This window comes from Miscanthus floridulus, chromosome 15 (genome assembly GCF_019320115.1).
Source record: "Miscanthus floridulus cultivar M001 chromosome 15, ASM1932011v1, whole genome shotgun sequence".
NCBI lineage: Eukaryota > Viridiplantae > Streptophyta > Magnoliopsida > Poales > Poaceae > Miscanthus > Miscanthus floridulus.
This window is the reverse complement of record NC_089594.1, coordinates 20,530,472-20,553,536: the sequence shown is the minus strand read 5'-3', so window position 1 is coordinate 20,553,536 and position 23,065 is coordinate 20,530,472. Positions and strand designations below refer to the sequence as shown.

General features: G+C 45.3%; 4 protein-coding genes across 5 annotated transcripts; 2 read left to right on the top strand and 2 right to left on the bottom strand.

Moving 5' to 3' along the window:
• Positions 1-1,554: 1,554 nt before the first annotated feature.
• On the top strand, positions 1,555-2,524 carry LOC136506671 (protein MAIN-LIKE 1-like). The gene is made up of 3 exons (XM_066501564.1): positions 1,555-1,630; positions 1,772-1,844; positions 1,957-2,524. Exons 2-3 carry the CDS (start codon positions 1,773-1,775, stop codon positions 2,215-2,217), a joined length of 333 nt encoding a protein of 110 aa, XP_066357661.1. The 5' UTR covers positions 1,555-1,630; position 1,772; the 3' UTR covers positions 2,218-2,524.
• A 4,325-nt stretch (positions 2,525-6,849) lies between these two features.
• Positions 6,850-10,065, bottom strand: LOC136509657 (uncharacterized). Its single transcript, XM_066504401.1, has 4 exons — positions 9,949-10,065; positions 7,677-7,709; positions 7,390-7,579; positions 6,850-7,300 (listed from the first exon to the last, which is right to left on the bottom strand). Exons 2-4 carry the CDS (start codon positions 7,706-7,708, stop codon positions 7,004-7,006), a joined length of 519 nt encoding a protein of 172 aa, XP_066360498.1. The 5' UTR covers position 7,709; positions 9,949-10,065; the 3' UTR covers positions 6,850-7,003.
• Positions 10,066-11,873: 1,808 nt separating this feature from the next.
• On the bottom strand, positions 11,874-16,349 carry LOC136509063 (RNA-directed DNA methylation 4-like). Of its 2 annotated transcripts, none has more exons than XM_066503867.1 (10): positions 16,170-16,349; positions 15,967-16,065; positions 15,561-15,655; positions 15,023-15,094; positions 14,773-14,814; positions 13,031-13,179; positions 12,827-12,945; positions 12,556-12,640; positions 12,402-12,469; positions 11,874-12,310 (listed from the first exon to the last, which is right to left on the bottom strand). In XM_066503867.1, the coding sequence occupies exons 1-10, from the start codon at positions 16,279-16,281 to the stop codon at positions 12,165-12,167; spliced, it is 987 nt and encodes a 328-aa protein (XP_066359964.1). In that variant the 5' UTR covers positions 16,282-16,349; the 3' UTR covers positions 11,874-12,164. The 2 variants fall into 2 exon arrangements, with proteins under 2 accessions (XP_066359964.1, XP_066359965.1); XM_066503868.1 differs by having other exon boundaries at positions 12,556-12,637; positions 16,170-16,348.
• A 3,335-nt stretch (positions 16,350-19,684) lies between these two features.
• LOC136507161 (uncharacterized) lies at positions 19,685-20,550 on the top strand. Its single transcript, XM_066501968.1, has 2 exons — positions 19,685-20,215; positions 20,398-20,550. Exons 1-2 carry the CDS (start codon positions 19,736-19,738, stop codon positions 20,548-20,550), a joined length of 633 nt encoding a protein of 210 aa, XP_066358065.1. The 5' UTR covers positions 19,685-19,735.
• The last annotated feature ends 2,515 nt before the right edge of the window (positions 20,551-23,065 follow it).

Genomic DNA, 23,065 nt, shown 5'->3' with positions numbered 1-23,065 from the left:
ACATGTTTGTGCCACTGCTGAGGCAGAAGAGAACCATCTGCAGCTCAATTCTAGGTTCATTGCAAGGCAATTATGCCCCGTGGTGAAGCATATGCCAACCATTACGGTGTCTACGTTGGTTGAGATCATCTTCCAATGGTACAATTACTATGTCAAGTATGGGAAAGCATGGAGGGCAAAGCAGCGTGCACTGGAAATAATATTTGGAAATTGGGAAGAAGCTTATGAGCGCCTCCCTGTAATGTTGAACGCAATGAGGGCCGTAAATCCTGGGATGCACTTCGAGTATTTACCTAAGGAGGGTGAAACAAGAAATGGTAGCCAGGTATTTGGAAGGGCGTTTTGGGCGTTCGGGCAGAGCATCGAAGCATTCAAGCATTGCAGGCCCGTCGTCTCAATTGACGGGACCTTTCTTACAGAGAAGTTTGAAGGCACAATGCTTATTTGTATTGGGACAGATGCAGAGGACCAGCTTGTGCCATTGGCCTTTGCGATTGTTCGGAATGAGGACACGGATAGTTGGTGTTGGTTTCTCAGGCTAGTAAGACAAGTGGTAATTGGTCTGGGACGTGATGTTTGTGTGATATCCGATAGGCATGCTAGCATTCTGAATGTCGTAGAACAAGAGATTCCTGGTTACGGCCAAATACATCACCGGTGGTGCACCAGACACCTTGCTCAGAATCTTATAAGGCGTGATCACACAAAGGACAACTTCAAATTATTTGAGGAGGTTTGCAAGCAGCAAGAGGTTCAATTATTCAAAGACAAGTTAGATGCCCTGAAGTTAGCCACAAATGTTGATGGCAGGCAATTCTTGAGCGAGTTGATGGCGTCGAAGGATAAGTGGTCACTTGCATATGACACGGGTGGTTGGAGATGGGGCTTCATGACTAGTAACATGGCAGAGATGTTCAACAGCCTTCTAAGAGGTTGTCGTGGTCTGCCTGTGACTGCTATTGCCTCATTCACCTTCTACAAGTTGAATTCTTGGTTCGTTTCGAGGAAGAAGCATGCGAGGTCTCTATGGACAGCAGGCAAAGCTTGGGCACTTTTAGCATCTCAGGAACTAGCTTTCTCAAAGAAAAAGTCTAAACGACAGAAGGGTTCATGTTTTGATCCGATCAACCATGGATATGAGATTCTAGAGGGTGGCGGAACTAACATTGGTGGTGAAGACCGGGGTGCTCGAAAACATAAAGTAGTGATCAATGAGAACAAGTGTACATGTGGAAAACCGATCATATACCATAGGCCTTGCTCCCACATGATTACAGCCTGTCGCCTTAGACGTGTTGACCCTGAGGTCCCTCCCCGTATGGCCGCGGAGTTCTCTTTGAGGAACCTAATGAGCACCTGGAATCCTCAGTTCGAGCCATTTCTTGACGAGAGTCAATGGCCTACTTATGATGGCCCCAAGTATGTGGCTGATCTTGGTTTACTCTGGAAGAGTAGAGGACCTAGGCGGCGGAAGCGGTTCAGGATGGACATGGACTGAGCAACGAAAGGTAGATCAACCACGAGTAAGGTTGGGAGACATTTTGTAGAGGACACCCAAAAGAGCCGTTGCTCTGGTTGCCATAAGCCGGGCCACAATAAGAGAAAATGTCCTGAACTACTTAGACAACAGGTATCCATCAAGCTAGCTACTAGAATTGCTTTGTGTAATGGTACATTGGTTTACTTTTGTTTTTTTTTATTTTTATGTTACTTCGTACCACATACACATGCTTTAACTTATACTAATGGTTTGGCATTACTTATGTTGCAGGATGGATCGGTTCCCCCTTCTTGATCCAAGGTTTGATGAGCACCACCGGGCTCGGAGGATCGAGAACGGAGAGGTATATTCAACAATTCGTATGAAAACATTGCATTGTTCATGTTTTGCTCTATAGTCCATGCTCTTTATAAAGTGACATGAACTAATACTTTTTCATGCTTGTTTTTTTGCAGGTTTTGAATGTGCTGAGGCCAATGACACATGAGGCCTCTACGACCATGGTCTACGACAAGAGGTACACGCCCCTCCTGAAGCTGGCGAACCTTGCTACCGTTGCTCGTGTTTGTCATCGAGGCACGCCACCTTTCAACCCAGCGGCGCTGACGGCGTTGATAGATCGGTGGCGTCCGGAGACACACAGCTTTCACCTACCATGCGGGGAGATGACGGTCACTCTCGAGGACGTTGCCATGATCCTTGGAGTCAAAATCTGAGGATTCCCAGTGACAGGAGACACGGAGTCTGAAGGATGGCAGCAGTGGGTTAAGCACTTCTTGGGATGGCCCCTAGCGGCAGTTGAGGCTGGCAAGAAACGGCGCAGCAGTGGGGTGTCCCTGAGGTGGCTTCGTCAGCAGTTTCGGGAGTGCCCACCCAACGTAGACGCCGAGACCGTGACATACTACTGTCGGGCCTACGTCCTCCACATGTTAGGTACGGTTCTCTTCCCTGACGGCACTGGAGACACGGCGTCCTGGATGTACATCCCGTGCCTTTTGAACTGGGAGGATGCCGGCAATAGGAGTTGGGGCTCGGCTATACTTGCCTTCCTGTACTGTCAGCTTTGCGAGGCTTGCCGCCATCCTGGAGGCGCGCACGCTACAATGTCAGGCTGCATCACACTATTGCAGGTAATAAAGCAAAGTTGTACAAGTTACCACTACAATTCAATGTTTTATCTTAACAAAAGTAATTAACATTCATGTTTCCACTCTTTTTTTTGCATATTTGGATGTGGGAGAGGCTTCCAGTTGGGAGACCGCATCAGCTTGATCCCCCACAACCTTGGTTTCCTCAAGGAGACGTAGTTGTCGCCCCTACCGTGGCACACCTCTACGAGCGAGCCCACGGAACATACCACGTGTCACGCCACGCGTACATCAGCTTCACCAACAAGCTGGACACCCTTTTGCCACAGCATGTAAGTTTCCCACCCTTTTGCCCTAATCGAGGATATGTGCACAAATTGAGCGTCGACTAGTTGATGACGACGTTGTGTATAGGTTCAATGGAGCCCATATCGGCGGAGGCAAGTAACGGATCTCAACTTGAGCGCCTTGTGCATGGCAGACGAGGACGTCTGGATGATGAGGACCCCCCTTATTTGTTTCTATGCAGTGGAGTACCATCTCCCTCACCGTGTAGCACGGCAGTTTGGTAGGCTGCAGCCTTCTCCGCCCGATGATTTCTCCACCGGTTGGCAGCTCCACAAGTACATAACATACAATATTTTGTTCGTTTCACATGAAAGAATCATTGAGTAGGCCTTCATATTGCCGATTTGGTGTAAAATTTGTAGGTTCAACAGACAAAAAAATAAGAAGATCACCAACTGGCAGCTGGAGCACCAGCGCTACATTGATGAGTGGATGTTGATGGAGCAGAACAACATGGGCATCCACGCCGTCCATCGTGACAAGGCATTCCATGATTACCTTGTTTGGTTTGGTCAACGAACAAGGCTTCAATTGAGGCCCGCTTGGACGGAGCAAGACATTGCTGACATTGCGAGCGAGGATGAGGGCAACAACCCATATGACCAAGCTACCCGAGAAGGCAGGCAAGTTGAGATCGCCCCTGCGTTAGCCAAAGCTGTAAGTGATACAACTATTTCAATCTCTGAGGTCTTTACTGTGATAGAGACTTAAATTATTGTTTTTGTTGCATAGAGCATGGAGATAATGAGGACAGTGGCCGACCAAGGAAGGGCATTGATGATTCCTATGGGCGATCCTGATGAGGCCTCCATGTTACGACAGCACATTCAGGTAGTCTTCTCTCATTCAGTTGATGTTACATCTTTATATAGTTTTGCGACCAACCCCACTTACTAATAGTGCTTTCAAAATGCAGCGTGCCATGCATCACCTACGAAAGGTAGCTGCACGCCTTGGATGTAGACGTTCCCCGGATGTGGCAGTCCCACAATAGCTTGGTGCTGGACCTTCTACTGCACATGTTGGAGGGACTTCATCTTCACATGGTGCACATGGTGGCAGGACTTCTTCTTCACATGGTGCAACAACTACTGCAGAGGGTGGTCAAGGACATGGTCATTATGATGATGAAGTTGATGAAGGACAGGGAGAGTACTATGATCATGAGTATGATGAGATTGGCATGTCCCAGCTTGGAGATGCACCCCAAGGAACTCAAGGCCCCTCCAGTTCTGGATGTCCACATAGGACGCTCAGACCAGTGGATAGGTACACTCCAGGTACCTATCCGTTTGGGAGGGGAAAGCGTTACGCTCGCCGTCCACGTTAAGGTACAAGGAGCGATAAAAGATCCAAAGACTTCATATGCTTTATTTTGTGCATGGACTATGTATGCATTGGACCTTGTACTATGTTTGGACTATGTTTTTTGATTAATGAAGCATATGTATGGACTATGTTGGATGTTGAATGTGTTGGACTATGTTGGATGCTTAATGTGTTGGACCTTATGTATGTACGGATGTTGAATGAATGTGTCTGTCGGTGTGGTCATGTGTTATGTGAATGTGTGGAACATCGCCATGTTTCATGTTTCCAGCTATTAAGGGCCTCCATCGCAACTCACAAGGAAGAAGGGGTGTCATCATCCCCATCCTCCATGTTACGATCAACCTCTGTTGGATCCATGGTGACATGGCAAGCACGCAAAGGGGACGAAGCGGCTTAGGAGAGTCGGGGAGCTAGCGAGCTCAGGTCCGTTGTTGGCACAAGGTCATCGTCGGCTGATTAGAGTAGTGGGAAATAGTGAAGCAAATCAAAGAAGAGGTATATTTTGGTGAACCCAGGGGCTCGGCGTTTAGTCATTTGACGCCGACCCCTGGTACATACTGGAAAACAATTCACCGAAGCGCCGAGGTGCCCAACCTCGGCGTTTAGTCGTTTCACGCCGACTCCTGGTACATACTGGAAACCCTTGCATCGAAGCGCCGAGGTGCCCAAGCTCGGCGTGGGGTAAATTGACGCCGAGCCTTGAACCTCAGCGTGTTACGACTAAGCGCCGAGGTTTGGCCCAAACCGGGCCACGGCCGTTGCCAAACCCTAGGGTTGGCGTGGGCCGACTCGACGCTGAGCCTCAGCCCAACTCACAAACGGCTGAGCCAAACCCTAGGGTCGGCGTGGGACGACTCAACGCCGAGCCTCAGCACAACTCACACACGGTCGAGCCAAACCCTAGGGTCGGCGTGGGCCGACTCAACGCCGAGCCTCAGCCCAACAAAACCCAAACCATTTGGTATATGTTGCGATCCTATTTGCATGATTCAAATGAAAAATCTTTCTCAACCTCTTCGACTAACACGAGTTATACTAATAAGAGTAGACAAGTTATATTTATGTTTGTATGTTTGTTCCTGCAGGAAAAACTGATTGTTGGTTCGATTTCAATCCCCTATTTGTAGAGAGACTCAAATCTTTTTTTCAGTTTGGGAATCAACCATAGTACATGAAACTTAGAGGTAGGTAAACTGCAATTTATGAAATAGCGGAGGCACAACGATTACAGTCACATCAAAAGTAACAAATGGCATGTCGCAAACTAAACCTAGCATGCCTTAGGGGATTGAAAGAAACAAGTGATACAGACATTGCAAAGGGTACACACTCACATAAAAACTAACAAGGGCATGTTGCAAACTAAACCTAGCATGCCTTACGAGATTGAAAAGAACAACTCATACCAGCATTCCACATTCAGATTGACTAACAAATGTTGGTCCTAATAATGCTCCCACATATTGAACTGAGTTGCGCCTTCCCCATAGTATCCTCCAGTTGACAGAGGCGGTGGTGGTGGCGGTGGCGGTGGAGAAGGAGGTCCGTCCTTCTTATGGTACGGGCACTCGCAGTACGGATTATTGCATAGTGCCTCCTCTGCATCATTGCTGTTGTCGTCGTCCGACTTGTCCCTGTTACCACTTCCAGGGCCATACTCTAGGTCAAAGATGCGTCCCTGTAGATATGTGATGTACTGTTGATGGGGATAGATAGGAGGAGGGTCGACCCATCTAGTGAAGCCATAGTTATCTGGACAGCTTGAATCCTGAAAACCCATCTACCAATAAGTACTAGTAGAAACCAAATGCAAATCTAAAAAAGGAGAGAGTTCAAAGGCAATACAAATCCTCACGGGCATCTGAAGAAACGACGGCCTCCACCGTCACAGTCGTTGTATATCTGCACAACGCAATCCAAACCGTGGCGGCATTTTGGCCAATCTTCAATGCGCTTCTCGTATGATCTAAGAGGTCTCTCACGGGTAAAGTCACTCTTCCTCTCCAAAGGAAATTCCTCTATTGGTTCTTCAAAAGAATCAGGACCCAGAGAACCCTCCCACACAATCGGAGGTCCCTTCCTCACCCCCTTTCCTCTCCCTCCGTCGAAACCCTTTCCACTCGAGGAACCTCCGCTCGACATTTGCTAAAACTAAACCAGAAAACAATTTGTGTGGATGTGGAGCAAGACATGGAGCACTATATATAGAGATGAAGGCAGGTTCATCATGAATGCTACTTGACAAAAAACATGTGTGCGTACTTATTTATTGAATCTCCAAAGGCTAGATGCTTCATCTGAAAAGCCTACAATCATGACTGGTCATTTCATCTGAAAAGGCTACACCTGTGTTTTGTCACTTCATCTAAATGCAGTACATCACTCTGATATTAATTCATTGCGTATACGGATACAACAGTAAACGAATCTAGGCTTTTCAGTGAGTTTTCAAATAGACTTGTAGCCCTTTCAGTGACTGCAACAGTACATGTAGCCCTTTCAGTGACTGCAACAACACAAGTAGTCTTTTCAGTGATACAAACAGTACCACTACAGTCTTAGGATAGTTAACGAAGTACAGGGCATAAGACCATCTGAAATAAAATCATAGTGCATTACAACATAATAAAAAAAGTCCAGGGAATAAGTTCATCTGAAATAAAAGCAGAGTGCATTACAACATAGTAAAAAAAGTCCAGGGCTACACGACATCGCTCGTGAATGAACCAAATACCTACTGAGTGCAACGAGGCCACTTTCCCTTCCTCTCGGCATCGGGATTCTCCTCCATCGCTGCCTTCGCTCGGCGCACACGCTCAAGCTTCTTCTCCCTCTCCGCCCTGTACGCAGCAACACGTCTCCTTTCCTCCTCTTCCTTATGCTCCTTTTCTATAGCCTCCAGTCTGCGTCTCTGCTCAAACCTCTCCTTAACCTCCGCATCCCACTCCTTCAGGCCTTCTAGACGCTGCTTGTCCGACTCCTTGATCTCAGTGTCAATCCACTGCTCAAAGTCACACAGTGGTGGAACGGTCTGCAAGAAAAACAAATTGTTACAAAACAAATAAATAAGCAATACTTAATATCACAAGAAAATTAATTAACACAATAAAAATTCCTCACAAACGATGCACGGCGCTGTTGCTTTGTAGGTTCCCATGCATAATTGGGACACATCCAGTACCTCTGTCTATATGTTTCCTCATCTTCAGAGATGTCTACCTTGCAAGGATCACCACAAAAGCACATTGGTCGAGGAACACCTTCAGGGAGAGGCTTTAGGTCGTAGGGATTTGCCCTCTGGCGACCATAGCTACAATTGAAAGAATTTAGTCATATTAACGGAGAACCAAACCTAAACCTAGGGTTTTCTATTTGTTGCACAGATAATGAATAAACATTGGGATTACCTTGGAATACGAGCTTTACCACGCCTTGGCATCCTAACATTACGTAGAAAAAAAATCAATCCAAAGTACCTTGCAACGAATGTAAAGGTACTAACACTACATCACCATACCTCCCAAATAAGCTTTTCATTACAAACCCTAAACAAATTTGAATCCCAACAAACACAAAATTTAACTCAATGATTATAAACCATAACATATACAACAACAACAACACCAACAACCATACATTTGGGTCATTCAATCATTTGAACCACCATACATTGCATGAATGACATGAACATGAACCAAACCTATAATGCCAAGTTCAAAAACAAACGAATCTAAATGAATGAATTGAAAGAGGGGAAAGAGGAGTACCTTGGCAAAACGCCTTGATCATAACAAATTGAAATGTAATGACCAACAAATAAATAAAATACATAGTAACCCTAATGACCAACAAATAACTAACCCTAATGACACCTACAATAAACAAATAACCCTAATGACCAAAATAACTAGAAACCAAACTAACCTAACATGTTCATCACATAAATCAGTTAAACAACAATGCACTCAATGATCCTAAGCCATACATTTTGCAAATGCAAACACAAATATACCAAATCACCAAACAACCATGATTCCAAATGATTAGGGACAATGTAAGCACATCTACGCGGATAGAATGGAGGAGGGGAGGGACCATTACCTCGAGGAAGCTTCGGGAGACAAGATCCGGGCACCGGGGGTCGATTTTGGAGGTTAGAGTTTCGTGGGGGCCGTGGGGGATTTGGGAGCCGTGGGGGAATGGAGGAGGGGAGGGAAGAAGAAGAAGGGGCCTCGGCTTAAAGGGTCCAGACCTCGGCGTTGAGTCGGGTCACGCCGAGGTCTGGAGGCTCGGCGTTAAGTGACCCAACGCCGAGCTGCTGGGCCACCGTGCTTTGTTGGGCCGCCTGGGCCGCGCTCCGGATGGGGCCAGAGCTCGGCGCTCGGTCCGACCGCGCCGAGGTTGGGTACTTGGCGACGGCTGACACGACGCCGACGTCTCGGACCCACGCGCCAACGTGTCGACGACGACCCCGGTCTTCCGTGACGTGGCAGTACCTCGGCGTCGAGTGACACGACGCCGAGCCTCATATCTCGGCGTCATGTGCTAAGACGCCTAAAAATGGTCTATTTTCAGAAAATGTTTTGACGTTGGTATTTTTCTAAAAATTATTTTCAAAAGAGACCAAAATACGAAAATTTCACTGTTCCTAGAGGCCACCATGCACGAGATCACATGTTGCTGGATCTCGTTAGAGTCTATCTGATGTATCTATATCTATTTTGTACATTGGACCTAAAGAAATTTTGAACTCATGATCTTGAATCTTGATGATGATCGTCAAAGGGACAGAGCTATGCTGTGAACTTGGCTCATAAGCCGTGGTTTATATTAGAAGTGCTGCTGGTCTGTGGTCCACGGTGGTCCTGGTCCATGAATGAAAGGGGCATGGATTGGGTATTCCTCGGCCACAGATCGTAATGAACGGCTAAGAAGAATTGTGGCGTATATATATGTATTTTTGTATTTGGTTTTTATTTCACAATAGGAAAAAGGAGACTAATGACGTCATCCTGATGTGGTCATGACATTGCTTTGCAAAACTGAGCGAGACCGCGCATGTGCAGTCAGAAATGAATATCGGAGATTTCTTTCTGCCTATATAAAACATTATCTTAGACGTATCACGGAAAGGTCTATATAGTAGAGTTTGTAAGCCTGTGGCGCCGCGCTCTCCGTGACTGTTAATTTCATAAACTTTGCCTTTTGGATTAACTGCCATTTTAACGTTGATATTTAATTTTTACAGTATTATTATCTTATCGTGCGATCCATATGTTTTTAGTATAAATTATTAGCTATTATGTAGCAACGCACGAACACGCTACCTAGTATCGTAAAGAAGGATAGGTATCAAAGCATCTCCGGACTCCAAATCACTAAAGGGATAGATACTTCGAACAAATGCCTTTGACATTACGTCAAAAGTTATTTTTTTTTCTTACTTGCTACAAGATAAAGAAACAAAAAGTCTAGGGCCAAGCCCCCACACTGCTAAGATTAAGAGCTAGGTTTTTCTGGATTGGATAAAGAAAGCTGCAAATTCTTGCCCGGACAAAAGCAGCCGACCTTACTGACGCGAGATGGTCATCGTGGAACCGAATCAAGAGATGGGATCAAACAATCTCGACCAGAATACGAAGGAGACAGCGAGAAGATCAAAAGATGATACCAATTTACCGGAGATCGGAGTCAACGATGCCGCCAGGATAGCGGGATTGCGTAGAGCTAGTCCTCTTCTTTCTGCGGCCGCGTCGCAGAGTCTCGACTCGCGGCGGAGCCGCTCTATTTTTTCTGTTGTTCTTCCCCGTTTCTGTTGTTCTGGCTGTTCTTCCTTTGCCGGCGTCAATCACTGGGTCCGGAATGCTGGTAGGCGGTGAGCCTGTGGCCCAGTAGTTGATGGGCCGTGACTAAACTCTGCTTGCTACACCCGGGTCTGTAAACCCTTGTTCATGAAAGGCACGAAGGCCTAGAGCCTTTCCACAACACATCATGAGCCGCTAGGGATGTAAGTAAATCATTTCCAAAGAAATTTATATAAATCGATATTCTTTCTGCCTTCAGAGGAAAGTTTCTGCCCTTGTTATAAAATTGGCCTTCGCAAAGGATTTTGATACGGTCAATTGAGATGGATTGCACACAATTCTAGCGGCCCTGCTCAACTCCATGGGACGGGCGATCCTAGTTAACTCTGTGTTGGACTCTCAGTTGGTATATGCTATGAGTGCTCTATCTATCCTGGTGACCGTGCTACACAAGATGGATCGCCGCCGCCGCTCCTTCCTTTGGAATGGGGACAATACTGCTTGTCCTGCTCAGAGTTTGATCGCCTGGGAACGGGTATGCCCTTCCAAAGACCAGGGTGGGCTGGGCATCGAAAACCTCTGCCTACAAAATGTTTGCTTACTGGTGAAGCTTCTGCACCGCCTTCACTGCTCCTCTGAGTTAGCATGGGCTGAATGGTTAAGGAAACACGCCTTCTTGGCAACCTTAGAGGGGGAACTCTTTGGTGAGCACTGGAACATGCTACGATCTCTGCTGCCACTCTACCAGGCCATCACTGTGGTTGATGTTGGGGATGGACGGGATACTTCCTTTTGGTACGATGCTCGGCAAAATGAGGATGCACTGGCCGATAGGCTTATAAGCCGTACTTTTTCAGCCAACGAATAGTAATTTTCTCTCACACCAAATCAGTGAACAGTACTTTCAGCTATGGCTTATCAGCCAAACAAGCCCAAGCGAACAGGGCGAAAATTCTCTGTGGCGCAAGTAGTTGCGGTGGGAGTGGATTCTCCAAGCTTCATGGTACCAAGGTTATCTGCATAAGCGAACACCGAGCTGGCTCAAACTGAGACATATTGTAAGCATGGTTAGCCTCAACAACAACATAGACAAGCGTCAGGGTCCTTTCTGCCTTGCAAGGAAGGTTAGATTCAGATAGCTTGTACCGCCTGCTACAATCTTGAACGACACCACCACACCCTGCTGCCAAGTTCATATGGAATAGTCGTGCTCCTCCAAGAGTTCAATTATGTCTGGCTTCTAATTCATGGAAGGGTGCAATGTAGAGTAAACCTTTGCCGCAAGACAATTGTGGACAGCTCAATCTGTGAAGCCTGCAGCCTTGAGGATGAAACAGGTGAACACATTGTCTTTGATTGCCCGTTTGCTCAACAGTTCTGGCAACGGCTTGGGTTCCAAACAAATCAACCATCACTTGCTGAACGCATGATCAACGTTCAATGTCCTCAGATGCTAAAAAAAAACATTCAATGTCCTCAAAGCTTTCCAAAACAGCATTTCAGTACCTTTGTGGCCCTATGCTACTGGCACCTCTGGAAGCGACGAAATGGGCTTGTATTCAGAGAGGAGGCAGCCACAATTTAGCACAGTCCTACCGATAACAGCGGATGCCAAACTGTGGGCGATGAGGCTGCGCAAAAAAGGACCGTGCAGTAGCAAATGCATGGTGTCAATACTTAGTTTCCATATGTCAATCACTGATGATGTACTTTAAACAAGATGCCCCCTACAAGGGGACTAGATCGATGAAAATCAGGTGGGGAGCCATCCCCGCCCCCTGACAGTAAAAAAAATTGATATTCTTTGTTAAAAACATATATAATATTTATAAAGCAAGAACACATAAGATTCGCCTGTGTCTATGTGACACTTCCTAATATTTTTTTAATTCTTCCTCCGGGCAATGCACATGATGCGCAATGCTAACTGGTACACAACGTCGAGACAAAGTCCATTTCTTAGTCAGCACAAGCAACACAAACATTCATCAGTCAGCTCCGAACCTATCTCATCGTCAAACATTACCTTCAGCTGACAGGCTAGTCCCCTACATCTACAACCGCACATTTCATCACAACTTCCCTTCAGCATTACTCATTCTCTTCCACCTCTACTTCTTCCTTCTCGTAGTCGAAGTCAGAACCTTCTTTGTCTCCAAAAGGATCCTCGTCGTTGCTACCATCATCCTCGTCCTCAGAAAAATCATCAGGATAATCGAAAAGCGGATTGTCTTCGGCTGCATATTCGATGTTGAAAGAGCTTCAGCTAATCCAAGTAGCTATGGATCTCACTGATTAGTTAAAGAAAAATAATGATGGTATGATTACCATTTGAATCATCTGTGTCATACGGACAATCTTCATAGCATTCATCTTCTCCATCATCCACTTGTAACCTTATGTAACAAGACCACTTGTTAAGAAGACACTCTCACATGAGCTGAATTGAATAAAACACATGTGATTCATGTTTATTATCCACCTTGGATATGAAGCTGCTGACGTGGCCTCCATGTTTGTATCATCCACCTCCTTGACAGTATAGATATCATAAACTTCAGAATCTGCTAAACAGCAAATTTAGACTCGTCAAAACTCAAAACTAATGCTGGAGCTAAACTGCTCATTGTTACTACTTGGCCGCTAGTACTAATACTAGAGTTTGAAATCACTTTCTATTACAGTTAATAAAGAAAGTGCCAAGAACCCTTCCATTATTGTTGAGAGCATCTCAAGGCAAGAAGCTTCAATACCTTCTGATTGTGCCAACGAAATTATATCCACCTCAATTTCCTCTGCAGTTGATGGCAAGTACTCCCGTATAAGTGGAAGAAAGTTGCATAGAACAGCACCCTCTTCGAAAGATGTAATCCTGCAGAGAATATTGTAAGGAAACATGCAACAATACAACTCTAAATTCCAAATGGTCTGATAAATTGTCAGAAATCAAGACTTGCCATGGTTCTGCTGGATGCTTCTCATCATCGGGATCTACTTGGACAGCATCATAAAGATGGCATATTTCTCTCAACGAGTCATCAGCATCATTCTTTTCTCCTTTTCGACTCTTCCATATTTGTGCAAAGCGAGCATTTCTTCCCATATCCTATACATGGTCAATGAACAAAACCATGAATAAGATTGAATGAAAAAGAACACTATGGAATTTACAAAAGATTTAAAAATAAATTACTATCACAGTTTTCTAGTCTCAGGATACTTAGGGAATAGCAGTTCCCTGTCCCTCATGAAATCCTAATACACAATCTAACACTACAAGGCACATGCTATAGCAACTCCTGAAAACTAGCTATATTTCGTAATGGACCAAACCTGCTCACTTGCAACAATCAAATACATCGCTCCTAAAGAACCTGACCACCACATTATTTTAAACATTAACACAAATAGGGTCCAGTGCCATCCATCAATATCAAAGTTCAGCTAGGCGCTGGGCGGAATCTAGGCGTTGACCCTCAGCCTAGCGCCTAGGCGGGATTAATCGCGCCTAGGCGTTCCTAGGCGTTTTCCTAGGCGTTTTCCAATACATGCTTAAATTTATTAATACATACTTAAGTACTTAAAAGAAAAGAAAAAATAGAAGACCAATGGTCATGGAACAGGGAGAAAAGAGAAGAAAGGCCCATAAAAACGGCCCAACCCACCTTATCCACCGTTAAAAACGGCCCAGCGCACCTTATCCACGCCTCCTCCCACACCGCCGCCGCCCGCGCCTGCGCCCGCCCGAGCGCCGGCCGCCCGCGCAAGCCCGCGCGAGCGCCCGCCGCCACTCGCAGCTCCTCCTCCCCCACCGACGACCTCCGCCAGGCGCTCCTCCACCACCACCGCCGCCGCCGACGAGCCGCTGCCGCCTAGGGGTCCGCCTACCCCCATAGGCGAGGCGGACACCCTCCGACTAGAGCCTAGTCGCGCCTAGTCGCACCTAGGCGAGCGCCTAGCGGAACTATGATCAATATACACACTACCCGGACTCCAGGTTTTGTAATGTAGACCATGCAAGAGTTAATTTAGCATGTAAATAATCCTTTGACTAGCTAAATCTGCATATCTAGCTTTCCATGTGCTTGTGGCAAGGGAATGTTCCCAGAATCTAACTCTCAACCAATAACCGTATTTGGGAATTGGGATGCAACACTGTTAGCATAGATTGGTTAACCTGGTTGCTCCCACAAGATTATGCTGCAAGCAGGCTCAACATGGATAAATCTGTGGTGTGGAGCTAAAACCAATTCACACATACTCGCAGGTGTGACATACAAAATTCAAACTAGAATGTAGCAATGATGTATAAGCACTTAAAAAATCCATACTAAATCATTATTGTGGGAGCACTTCTGAACTAGTCAATAAATTATGCACCAATAAGAGTATGTGAAACAAACTTAATACTAGACTATGTGGAACAAAGTACATAATAGAAAACACAATTTAACCCTGATGAAATAGAATAGGGAAATGCTTTGCAAGTTAAAAATGGTTATTGGTGAATGATGTACTTAAAATCTGCATAGCAAATTACACAAACCCTTAGTTTCCTCCTATAGTTAATTCTATGCTTGTGTTACAGCCATTTCACGATATGCACCAAATATCAAATTCATTATCCCCTTAGTACTTGCAGAAACTTGAGAAGAAGGAATTGGCTGCAGTGAGAAACTCAGAATAATATGATGTGTACCTCATGCCTCTGTCTGGCTGCTGATCGTAGCTGCTCTGGTTTCTGTCCACACAGAGAGGGTCCACTTTAGTATTTAACCAACTAAATTCATTTCAACAGCTATAAATATGAAAAACACTATTTTCCTGATAGTAAATGTTAGTGCCAACAAAGTTCCAGGAGAAAATTAAAAGGTTTAATTATTACATAATCCTCGTGGGAACCAGTGAAGACAAAAAATAATGCAGTACACAGCGTCAGTTTCGCTTACATTGTCTTGCTTGATTTTGTCATTCCACTCCTTTGTCTTGCTCTTTATCTCCTTGGCATTTGAGTAAGGAAGCTGCAGAAACAAATGGAGTTGTTTAGATATAACTACATAAGCGTTATGCATCTGACATATGGAACAAGTAATGCCCATCCGTTGTGTAACCATGTTTGAGTGCATAACAGAAACAAACTTCTGCTTCCCATTAAAATGATGATGGATAGTGAAGGTACGAACGACAACATTCTTTTATATTTCAAAGAAGCTGTTCAGTTGCAGCATTTAAACTCCAGAAATGCATTAAAGATGCTGCTTAAAGATTACATATGATTTATATAGAATCCACAGAGAAACAAATTAAGGAACAAGTCCAATGACGCGGTAGCATCACTGAACACATAGGAGAAATGAAACATGAGCAGAAATCTAACCATAGACTAAGAAACAGCTATGCCATGCCAAATGCCGAATATGGATGCTAATCCAGCATATAACAAGAAATAAATAAGAAACGGACAAACGACAAGGAAAGCTATATTACCAGAAGAGAATGTAAAACATCTTCAACAGCTTCAGAATGGTGTACGGTCTCGATGTGTTGGACAAGAAGCTTCTTAACTCGTGGTTCCTCTGAAGCTGTGGGCACGGGGAGCAAGTAAATCAATTTGCAGGTGAAGGTGGCACTACTATGTTTTTTTTCCCCAATTGTAGTCTATAATTGTTCGTCCCAATGAGCTGAATTTGGTATCATATCAGTTATCAGGCATAGTATCGATGCAAGGTGTGGTGACAAATTCGTATGGGCAAGTATCATGGCATCGAGCAGACAGGACAATCTTGCATTCTTTCCGGGGTAATTTCGCATGAGCAAGTTACTGACAATGTACGGAACGAACCATCCTTTAGTATCAGTGACAGGTCACATCTTTTTTTTTTGGCTCGTGTACCTTTGGCCCTGGCAGAGGAGGACGATGAGGGTTCGGAGATGGATAGGCGGGAGAAATCGAGCATCGCCTTCTTCGACGGCCTCTCATTAATCTCTAGCCCTGATAACAGAGCAGAAAAAAAATCAAAGCAGTCCTTGTATTGAGTGGAAACATTCAAGGGGAAAGTGGGCGGGGCATTGAGAAAGGAAAAGAAGGGAGCTCACAGAAAGCGTCCGGACGGCTCTGCGAGGGCTTGCGCTTGACCCGGACGACGATGGGCTTCTCCCTCGCCGCGGGCTCCGAGGTGGACGCCTCACCGGCGGCTGCAGACGCCATGGCCGGCGGTTGGGTAGGGTTAAAACCCCAGGCACGGGGCGCGTCCGTGCTTCTTTTCTCCCCTCTCTCTTCCACAGTAGCTCGGCCTCGTGCTTTAGGATTGGTGGGCACGGTATCCGACGGACGAGGAGGGGAGTCCAAGCAGAACGCTGGAGAGGCTGCAGCAGTGCCTCGTTCGTCCTTCCCGTCTCTCCTCTCCTCTCAGTTGCTATTCACTTCGCTATGCTTTTTTTTTTTTTGGCAAACTTCGCCATGTTATCTTAATGACGGGCATGTTCGGATAGCATGGAATAGAGCTCAGGAATTGATTCGACCAGAAACGCAGCTGTATTTTATACAGGCAAGCAGCAGCAAGAACAATTCTGACCAAGGTTAAACCAAAACGAACGGGCCCTTGATCTATCCGAAGAAAAAAAGGAAAAAAAAGATAGAGACGTGGATACGCTTATATTATATAATTAGATTATCTATCTATCATTGGCAGCGAGAATCGATAAGAAGCTTGCAAAAACGCCCCATGGCATGGATGGCCTATCCACCACGAGATTGAAGATACAAAGAAGATTGTTTAGATGAGACCGGAAAGATATGGTGTGCTAGCTTAATGGCTGATGATGGCCTCTATCATCTTATTTCTTTTTTTATTTAAAAATAGTAGGACCTCTGCCTCGCATTAATAAAGGATGATAAGAATAACACATGAGGTTTTGCTCTTTAGGGCCATCCAATAAACATATATATGGTTCTAGAACATATAGAAAAATGAACAACCCAAACTCAAAAGCGAAAGACAAGAATAAAAATTTGTTTTATAAGGTCTGTTTGTTTGAGTTTCCTATAAACTTTTTATACTTTTGCCATAAAGCTCCTGAAATAGTGAGCTTTCTAGGAACGGCTGGCTGACCGAGTGATCACAGGGTCAGTACCTTCCCTCCAGGTGGTCAAAGTTCGAGTTTTGAGGGACTCACTCTTGTGGCTTCAGCCACAGCGACCGGAGGAGGCAAAAAAAAAAAAACTCCCTCGTCTGCCCCACATGCAAAGCACGGGTCTATGGCTAGCTCATCTCACAGAGTTGCGGTGCCACTGTGTAAGGGTAGGGTAGGGGTTTAAGGGTTTTCTCAATCTGCGTGAGAAGATCTTCTTCTTAAGTCTGGAATACCCGAGGCTGTCTAGTCACTGCGGATAGAGTTTTTCTAAAAAAAAAGTGAGCTTTTGGTCTTTTTTCTTTTCTTATGGGAGTTGTTTGGCTACGAACTCAAATAAATAGAGCCTAAGAGCAACTCCCGAAACCTGGTTTCACACTCGCATTCAGCAGATTAACTAAAAGATTAAAAAATATGGTCCAATAGGTTCATCATCTTCACCTCTAAAACACTATATTAGTTCTAAGTTATAATTCGCTTTGCCTTTTTTAGATTTATATTTTTTACATACAACTAAGTATGATGTATATTTACGTGCATTTAAATAAATTATATATACACTTTTCATTTTAAATTATAAGTTGTTCTAGTATTTTTAGTTGTAATAATTTTATCTATACTATACCTAGATACATATATAGTATAATGATTTATACTTTCAAAAAAGAGTAAATTTCATCCGTCATACAACAACTTGTATGGCCGTATCATTTTAGTCCAACAACTTGCAAAATGTGCAAGCTAATACATGAACTTGTTAAATGTGTGCGTGTATAGTCATATGTACGCCACACAGTGTATTATGTCATGGTAGAGACCTACGTGGACTGTAGCGATCATTAACTCCTGAAGTGTGTTCTTATTTTTAGGAGGGTGAGGGTTAAAATGTAATTTGACATTCCTATTTATGGGTTATTCAGAGATAAACAAAACTTCAGTTAGAGGAGATCAGAAACTGCCCTCCTTTGACTTCATCTGGCGCAACTATGCGTGATATTTTTGTATTTTAGTCCTTTTTTAAAATATTTTTTAGAAAAAGACCACTGCCAAAACGTTTTCTGAAAATAGACCGTTTTTAGGTGTCTTAGGACATGACGCCGAGGTATGAGGGTCGGCGTCGACTGACACGACGCCGAGGTCTTGCCACGTCACGGACGACCCCGGTCGACGACGACACGGTGGCGCATGGGCCACTACGTCGGCGTCGTGTCAGCCAACGCCAGAGGCCGAACCTCGGCGTGTAGTCTCACCATGCCGAGCTACTTGTTCAATGGGATTCAAAACTCAATTCTACCCCAAAAACGCGACTGAACATAAATCTTTGTCCTTTCGTATCTCCTGATCTGTTTAGTTCTGGCACAAAATGTAGTAACAAAAGTTATAGATCTATATGAGTACTACAACTTTTCTTTAAGGTTCAAAGTCTTATTCGGTCTGGTTGGAGAGATACAAGGCTCCAAAGTGGGGTACATGAAAACTGAAATCCTGAATTCAGTCATCCAGACTTAGCCAAATTTTGAGCTCCCCAAAACAGTCATGGATTCCAACTTTAGGGCTCGTTTTGACTTTCTTACAAGCTTATCTAGCTCTTGGTCTAAAAACAAAGTTTGTTGTACTCCACTCAAACTTCAACTTTTATTTAAGGTGCAACTCCATAAAAGCATTGTAAGCAATTGGTCAACACCGGTCAAAATAGCATCACGGTAAACCTCAATTTAGAGTTTTTGACCGATTGAGGCATTTTCTTGACCTTTGCTCAACATGAATCCTTCGTGACTTTTGTTGTAGAGTTCATCTAGAGTCATTTGGGCAAGGTTGTAAGGTTTGGTTGATGACACATGTTCTCATTCACTTAATAAGACCATTCCAACAAGGCCCATTGTAAAGATTGGCAAGGCCCATTTCATTAGATTGGCTGCAGTTTTGGAAGGAAGACCATGCAGAGTTGTCTGCTGAAAGTCTCTGATGCAATTCTATTTCAGTATCCTCGCTACTGAAACTGAACGAACGGCCACATTTGACAAGAAAAGGTAAAAGATATTCAGAATTGATGTGTGTATTCCTTGTGAACAGTTTTAATTCGATCATGTGCATCTTGCAACCTTCTCGCTGCAGAAAAGTTGGATTCATTGCCCTAACGGAGGCAAGAATCGAGAAACTGAACTCAGTAATAGCTGCCTCGGCGCTGGCTGGATCACGACACCTGCGATCCCTCATCTTGCGACCCTCATCTGAATAATTTCTGTAAAAACTCTGCTTCTGTTTAAATGAAATAAGCACATTGTATAATCAACCAAAGCAACAAGCTCAATGGCCCCACTGTCAGTGTCATTGGCACGTGGACCAAACAACCTGCGCAGCGCAAGCAGGAGGCAGCCCACCATCCAGAGGAGAGCAGCGCCTTGAAATTCCCCGGCTCGTCCCCGCCTCGCCTCGGCGCCCAAACGTAACCGTCCCATCCCAACAGACTCGCTCTGCTCTCTCCTCTCCCACCGCCTTCCCGACGCCGCGCCGCACCACCGGAGGTGGCGATGGAGCAGTTCCCCGACGGGGCGCACGTGCGGCTGCGGAGCCGCGTGCACGGAGGAGGCGGGTGCCTCTACCTCCACGCCGACGAGGACGGGGTGGAGGTGTCCCTGCGCGGGCACCGCGGCTCTTTGAGCGTGGCGTGGCGGGTGCACCGGGTCCTCCACGGCGGCGCCACCCGCATCCTCCTCCACGGCGCCGCCTACGGCCGGTACCTCGCCGTCAGGCCCGAGACCGCACCGCCGCCGGGCATCCGCGCCCACCGCGCCTGCCACGCGGTCCAGTGCGTCTACGATGCCCCTGAGCAGGACGACGTCCTCTGGGAGGCCGTCGAGGCGGGGGGCGACGACGGCGGCGACGTCCTCATGCGCCACTACAGGTACGGCCTCTGGTACGACAACGGCGACCCGAGCAAGGCGATGCGTTGGGTGATCGAGGCCATTCCCCCGAGACCGGAGCCGCCAGCACTTCCAGCTCCTTCTCCCGTGAGTTCGCCTTCTCTTCTCCATGCACTCCGTCCACGAATTCGATTTGGAGGGAGCAGGACTATCGGCTTGTCTTCTTTTGTTCACAAAGTTTCAGAAAACTCAACAACGCTTTTGAATTTGGTGCTTAGATTTGATACATTCTGTAGACTAGAAGCGGTTTGAGTTGGCCTTTGTTTCAGAGCATAAAAAATGCTGAAAGAATATGTGGAAGTAATGGAGAATGGTTTGCATTTGCAATGCAACACGGATTCTACTTACCAGGTTTTTTGCGTGATAACGAGAACACATGTTCCTGCTTTTGTATGTACCTTGCTCAGAATCCTGAAACATAAACAGAAATGCTATACACCACACATATGTTTTAAGAGAAAAAAACACATAGATTTTCTCTCTCTTTTTTTTCACCTCGCATGTGTTGTTTCCTCCTGTCCGATCGCTGGGCTGTGCCTCGTGTGTGGGCTGACGCCTGACGCCTGACGCCTCGTGTGTGGAGACGTCAAATGCACAAAAAAAATTAATAAGAAAGCTGGAGGTAGAAGCCTGACGCCTGACGCCTCGTGTGAGGAGACGCCTGACGCCTCGTGTGTCCGGCTCCAGGTACATCTTCCTTTACAATTTGTGATTTGTTCTTCCATAGAAAAAAAATGTTTTTTTGTGATATGTGGATCTGTAGATCTGTGATCTTATGATTTGTGATTGTCTGGAGGTAGAAGAAAGCTGGAGCTAGAAAAAAAAATAGAGGCTATTGGATCTTAATTCTATGTCGTAAAAAAATTCATGTGTTGAAATTACATAAAACACATGGTTGTTGGGTAGACAGACTCAACATAAAACGAATAGAGTCCGTGTTTATTGAGTTTAACTTTCAGAATCAGAAGAGCTTTAGCCATGAATTGAAAATCATGGTTACCCGCAAAAAAAGAATTGAAAATCATGGTTATGTCATATTTGTATGAGATGATGCTCTGCACAGAACTTCATTCTCCCCGTTTCTTGATATATCGAGCAAATGCGTCAGGATATGCTTTCTGAGAAGACTTTCAGTGTATGGTTGGGATGTGCTCCGGTGTTTGCAGTTTGTGAACGTTTTGTTCGGCAGGGGAGCCCCAACGGCCAACGGCCTAGCATGACCAAGAAGCGACATCAGGGTGCCTCAACCTTTTTCCTTTTATAACAAGAAGCGGATGCTTGATTTTTTTTTGCTATCTTCAGCTCTCATAACAACCTATATTTATGTTTGTTGGTCTTATTAAGTGAATGAGAACATGTGTCATCAACCAAACCTTGCAACCTTGCCCAAATGACTCTAGATGAACTCTACAACAAAAGTCACGAAGGATTCATGTTGAGCAAAGGTCAAGAAAATGCCTCAATCGGTCAAAAACTCTAAATTGAGGTTTACCGTGATGCTATTTTGACCGGTGTTACCAATTGCTTACAATGCTTTTATGGAGTTGCACCTTAAATAAAAGTTGAAGTTTGAGTGGAGTACAACAAACTTTGTTTTTGGACCAAGAGCTAGATAAGCTTGTAAGAAAGTCAAAACGAGCCCTAAAGTTGGAATCCATGACTGTTTTGGGGAGCTCAAAATTTGGCTGTCTGGATGACTGAATTCAGGATTTCAGTTTTCATGTACCCCACTTTGGAGCCTTGTATCTCTCCAACCAGACCGAATAAGACTTTGAATCTTAAAGAAAAGTTGTAGTACTCATATAGATCTACAACTTTTGTTACTACATTTTGTGCCAGAACTAAACAGATCAGGAGATACGAAAGGACAAAGATTTATGTTCAGTCGCGTTTTTGGGGTAGAATTGAGTTTTGAATCTCATTGAACAGGTAGCTCGGCGTGGTGAGACTACACGCCGAGGTTCGGCCTCTGGCGTTGGCTGACACGACGCCGACGTAGTGGCCCCATGCGCCACCGTGTCGTCGTCGACCGGGGTCGTCCGTGACGTGGCAAGACCTCGGCGTCGTGTCAGTCGACGCCGACCCTCATACCTCGGCGTCATGTCCTAAGACGCCTAAAAACGGTCTATTTTCAGAAAACGTTTTGGCAGTGGTCTTTTTCTAAAAAATGTTTTAAAAAAGGACCAAAATACAAAAATATCACCAACTATGCTCCCCCACGCGTGAAGTTCTTCGCCTGGCTGCTGATCCAAGACAGAATCCAGTGTAAAACTAACCTGGAGAAGAAAGGCCTGCTGTCTAATGCAACCTGTGATCTTTGCAAGAGCCAAGATGAAGATGCAAATCACATAGTATCGGGCTGCTCTTTCGCTCGCTCTTTCTGGAGAAGAATAGGCTGGCAACCTAGAGAAGTACAGAGACTCTGGGAAACAAGAATGCCTCACAGGGCTCCCCGGGAGGCTGCCCCTACCTTCCTCCTCCTATGCTGTTGGGAGTTGTGGAAGCACCATCACGATGTGGTCTTTAGGGGGATGGCGCCAAGCGTCGAAAGACTAATTGCCACATGCAAGAACACAGCGGCCCTATGGGAATGTCGGATGCCGAGAAGATCATCCATCTTGTCTAACTTCTAGAGTTCTATTAGTGACATGTAATCTTGCCTTTTCTCCCGCGCTATGTACCTCTGATAATTGTGGCGCCACGCTGAACTTGGGCTTTGCCCTCCACCCACTAGGTTTCCCTGGTAATGAATTAGGTGGGGATAGTTGGTCCTCCCGTTGTTTCTCAAAAAAAAAAAAATTATAGCACTGAACCTACAAACTCAAAGATTAAGTAAGATGAATCCAAATCTAAACGAAAATAGAGTACAAAATACAAGTACAAACCGTAGTCAGGGAGGAATCCATCTGGTGCATGTCGCCGCAGATCCATTGACGT

Excerpts from the sequence above, each read along its gene's own strand:
- LOC136506671 (XM_066501564.1), top strand. The coding sequence starts at position 1,773 with ATGGATCGGTTCCCCCTTCTTGATCCAAGGTTTGATGAGCACCACCGG. Across the intron at positions 1,845-1,956 it reads GGAGGATCGAGAACGGAGAG|GTTTTGAATGTGCTGAGGCC; the intron begins GTATATTCAACA and ends GTTTTTTTGCAG.
- LOC136509657 (XM_066504401.1), bottom strand. The coding sequence starts at position 7,708 with ATGCCAAGGCGTGGTAAAGCTCGTATTCCAAG. Across the intron at positions 7,580-7,676 it reads GGTAAAGCTCGTATTCCAAG|CTATGGTCGCCAGAGGGCAA; the intron begins GTAATCCCAATG and ends TTTCAATTGTAG. Across the intron at positions 7,301-7,389 it reads AACAGCGCCGTGCATCGTTT|ACCGTTCCACCACTGTGTGA; the intron begins GTGAGGAATTTT and ends TTTTTCTTGCAG.
- LOC136509063 (XM_066503867.1), bottom strand. The coding sequence starts at position 16,281 with ATGGCGTCTGCAGCCGCCGGTGAGGCGTCCACCTCGGAGCCCGCGGCG. Across the intron at positions 16,066-16,169 it reads GAGCCGTCCGGACGCTTTCT|GGCTAGAGATTAATGAGAGG; the intron begins GTGAGCTCCCTT and ends CTCTGTTATCAG. Across the intron at positions 12,311-12,401 it reads TGACACAGATGATTCAAATG|CCGAAGACAATCCGCTTTTC; the intron begins GTAATCATACCA and ends TCGAATATGCAG.
- LOC136507161 (XM_066501968.1), top strand. The coding sequence starts at position 19,736 with ATGGAGCAGTTCCCCGACGGGGCGCACGTGCGGCTGCGGAGCCGCGTG. Across the intron at positions 20,216-20,397 it reads CACTTCCAGCTCCTTCTCCC|AGCATAAAAAATGCTGAAAG; the intron begins GTGAGTTCGCCT and ends CCTTTGTTTCAG.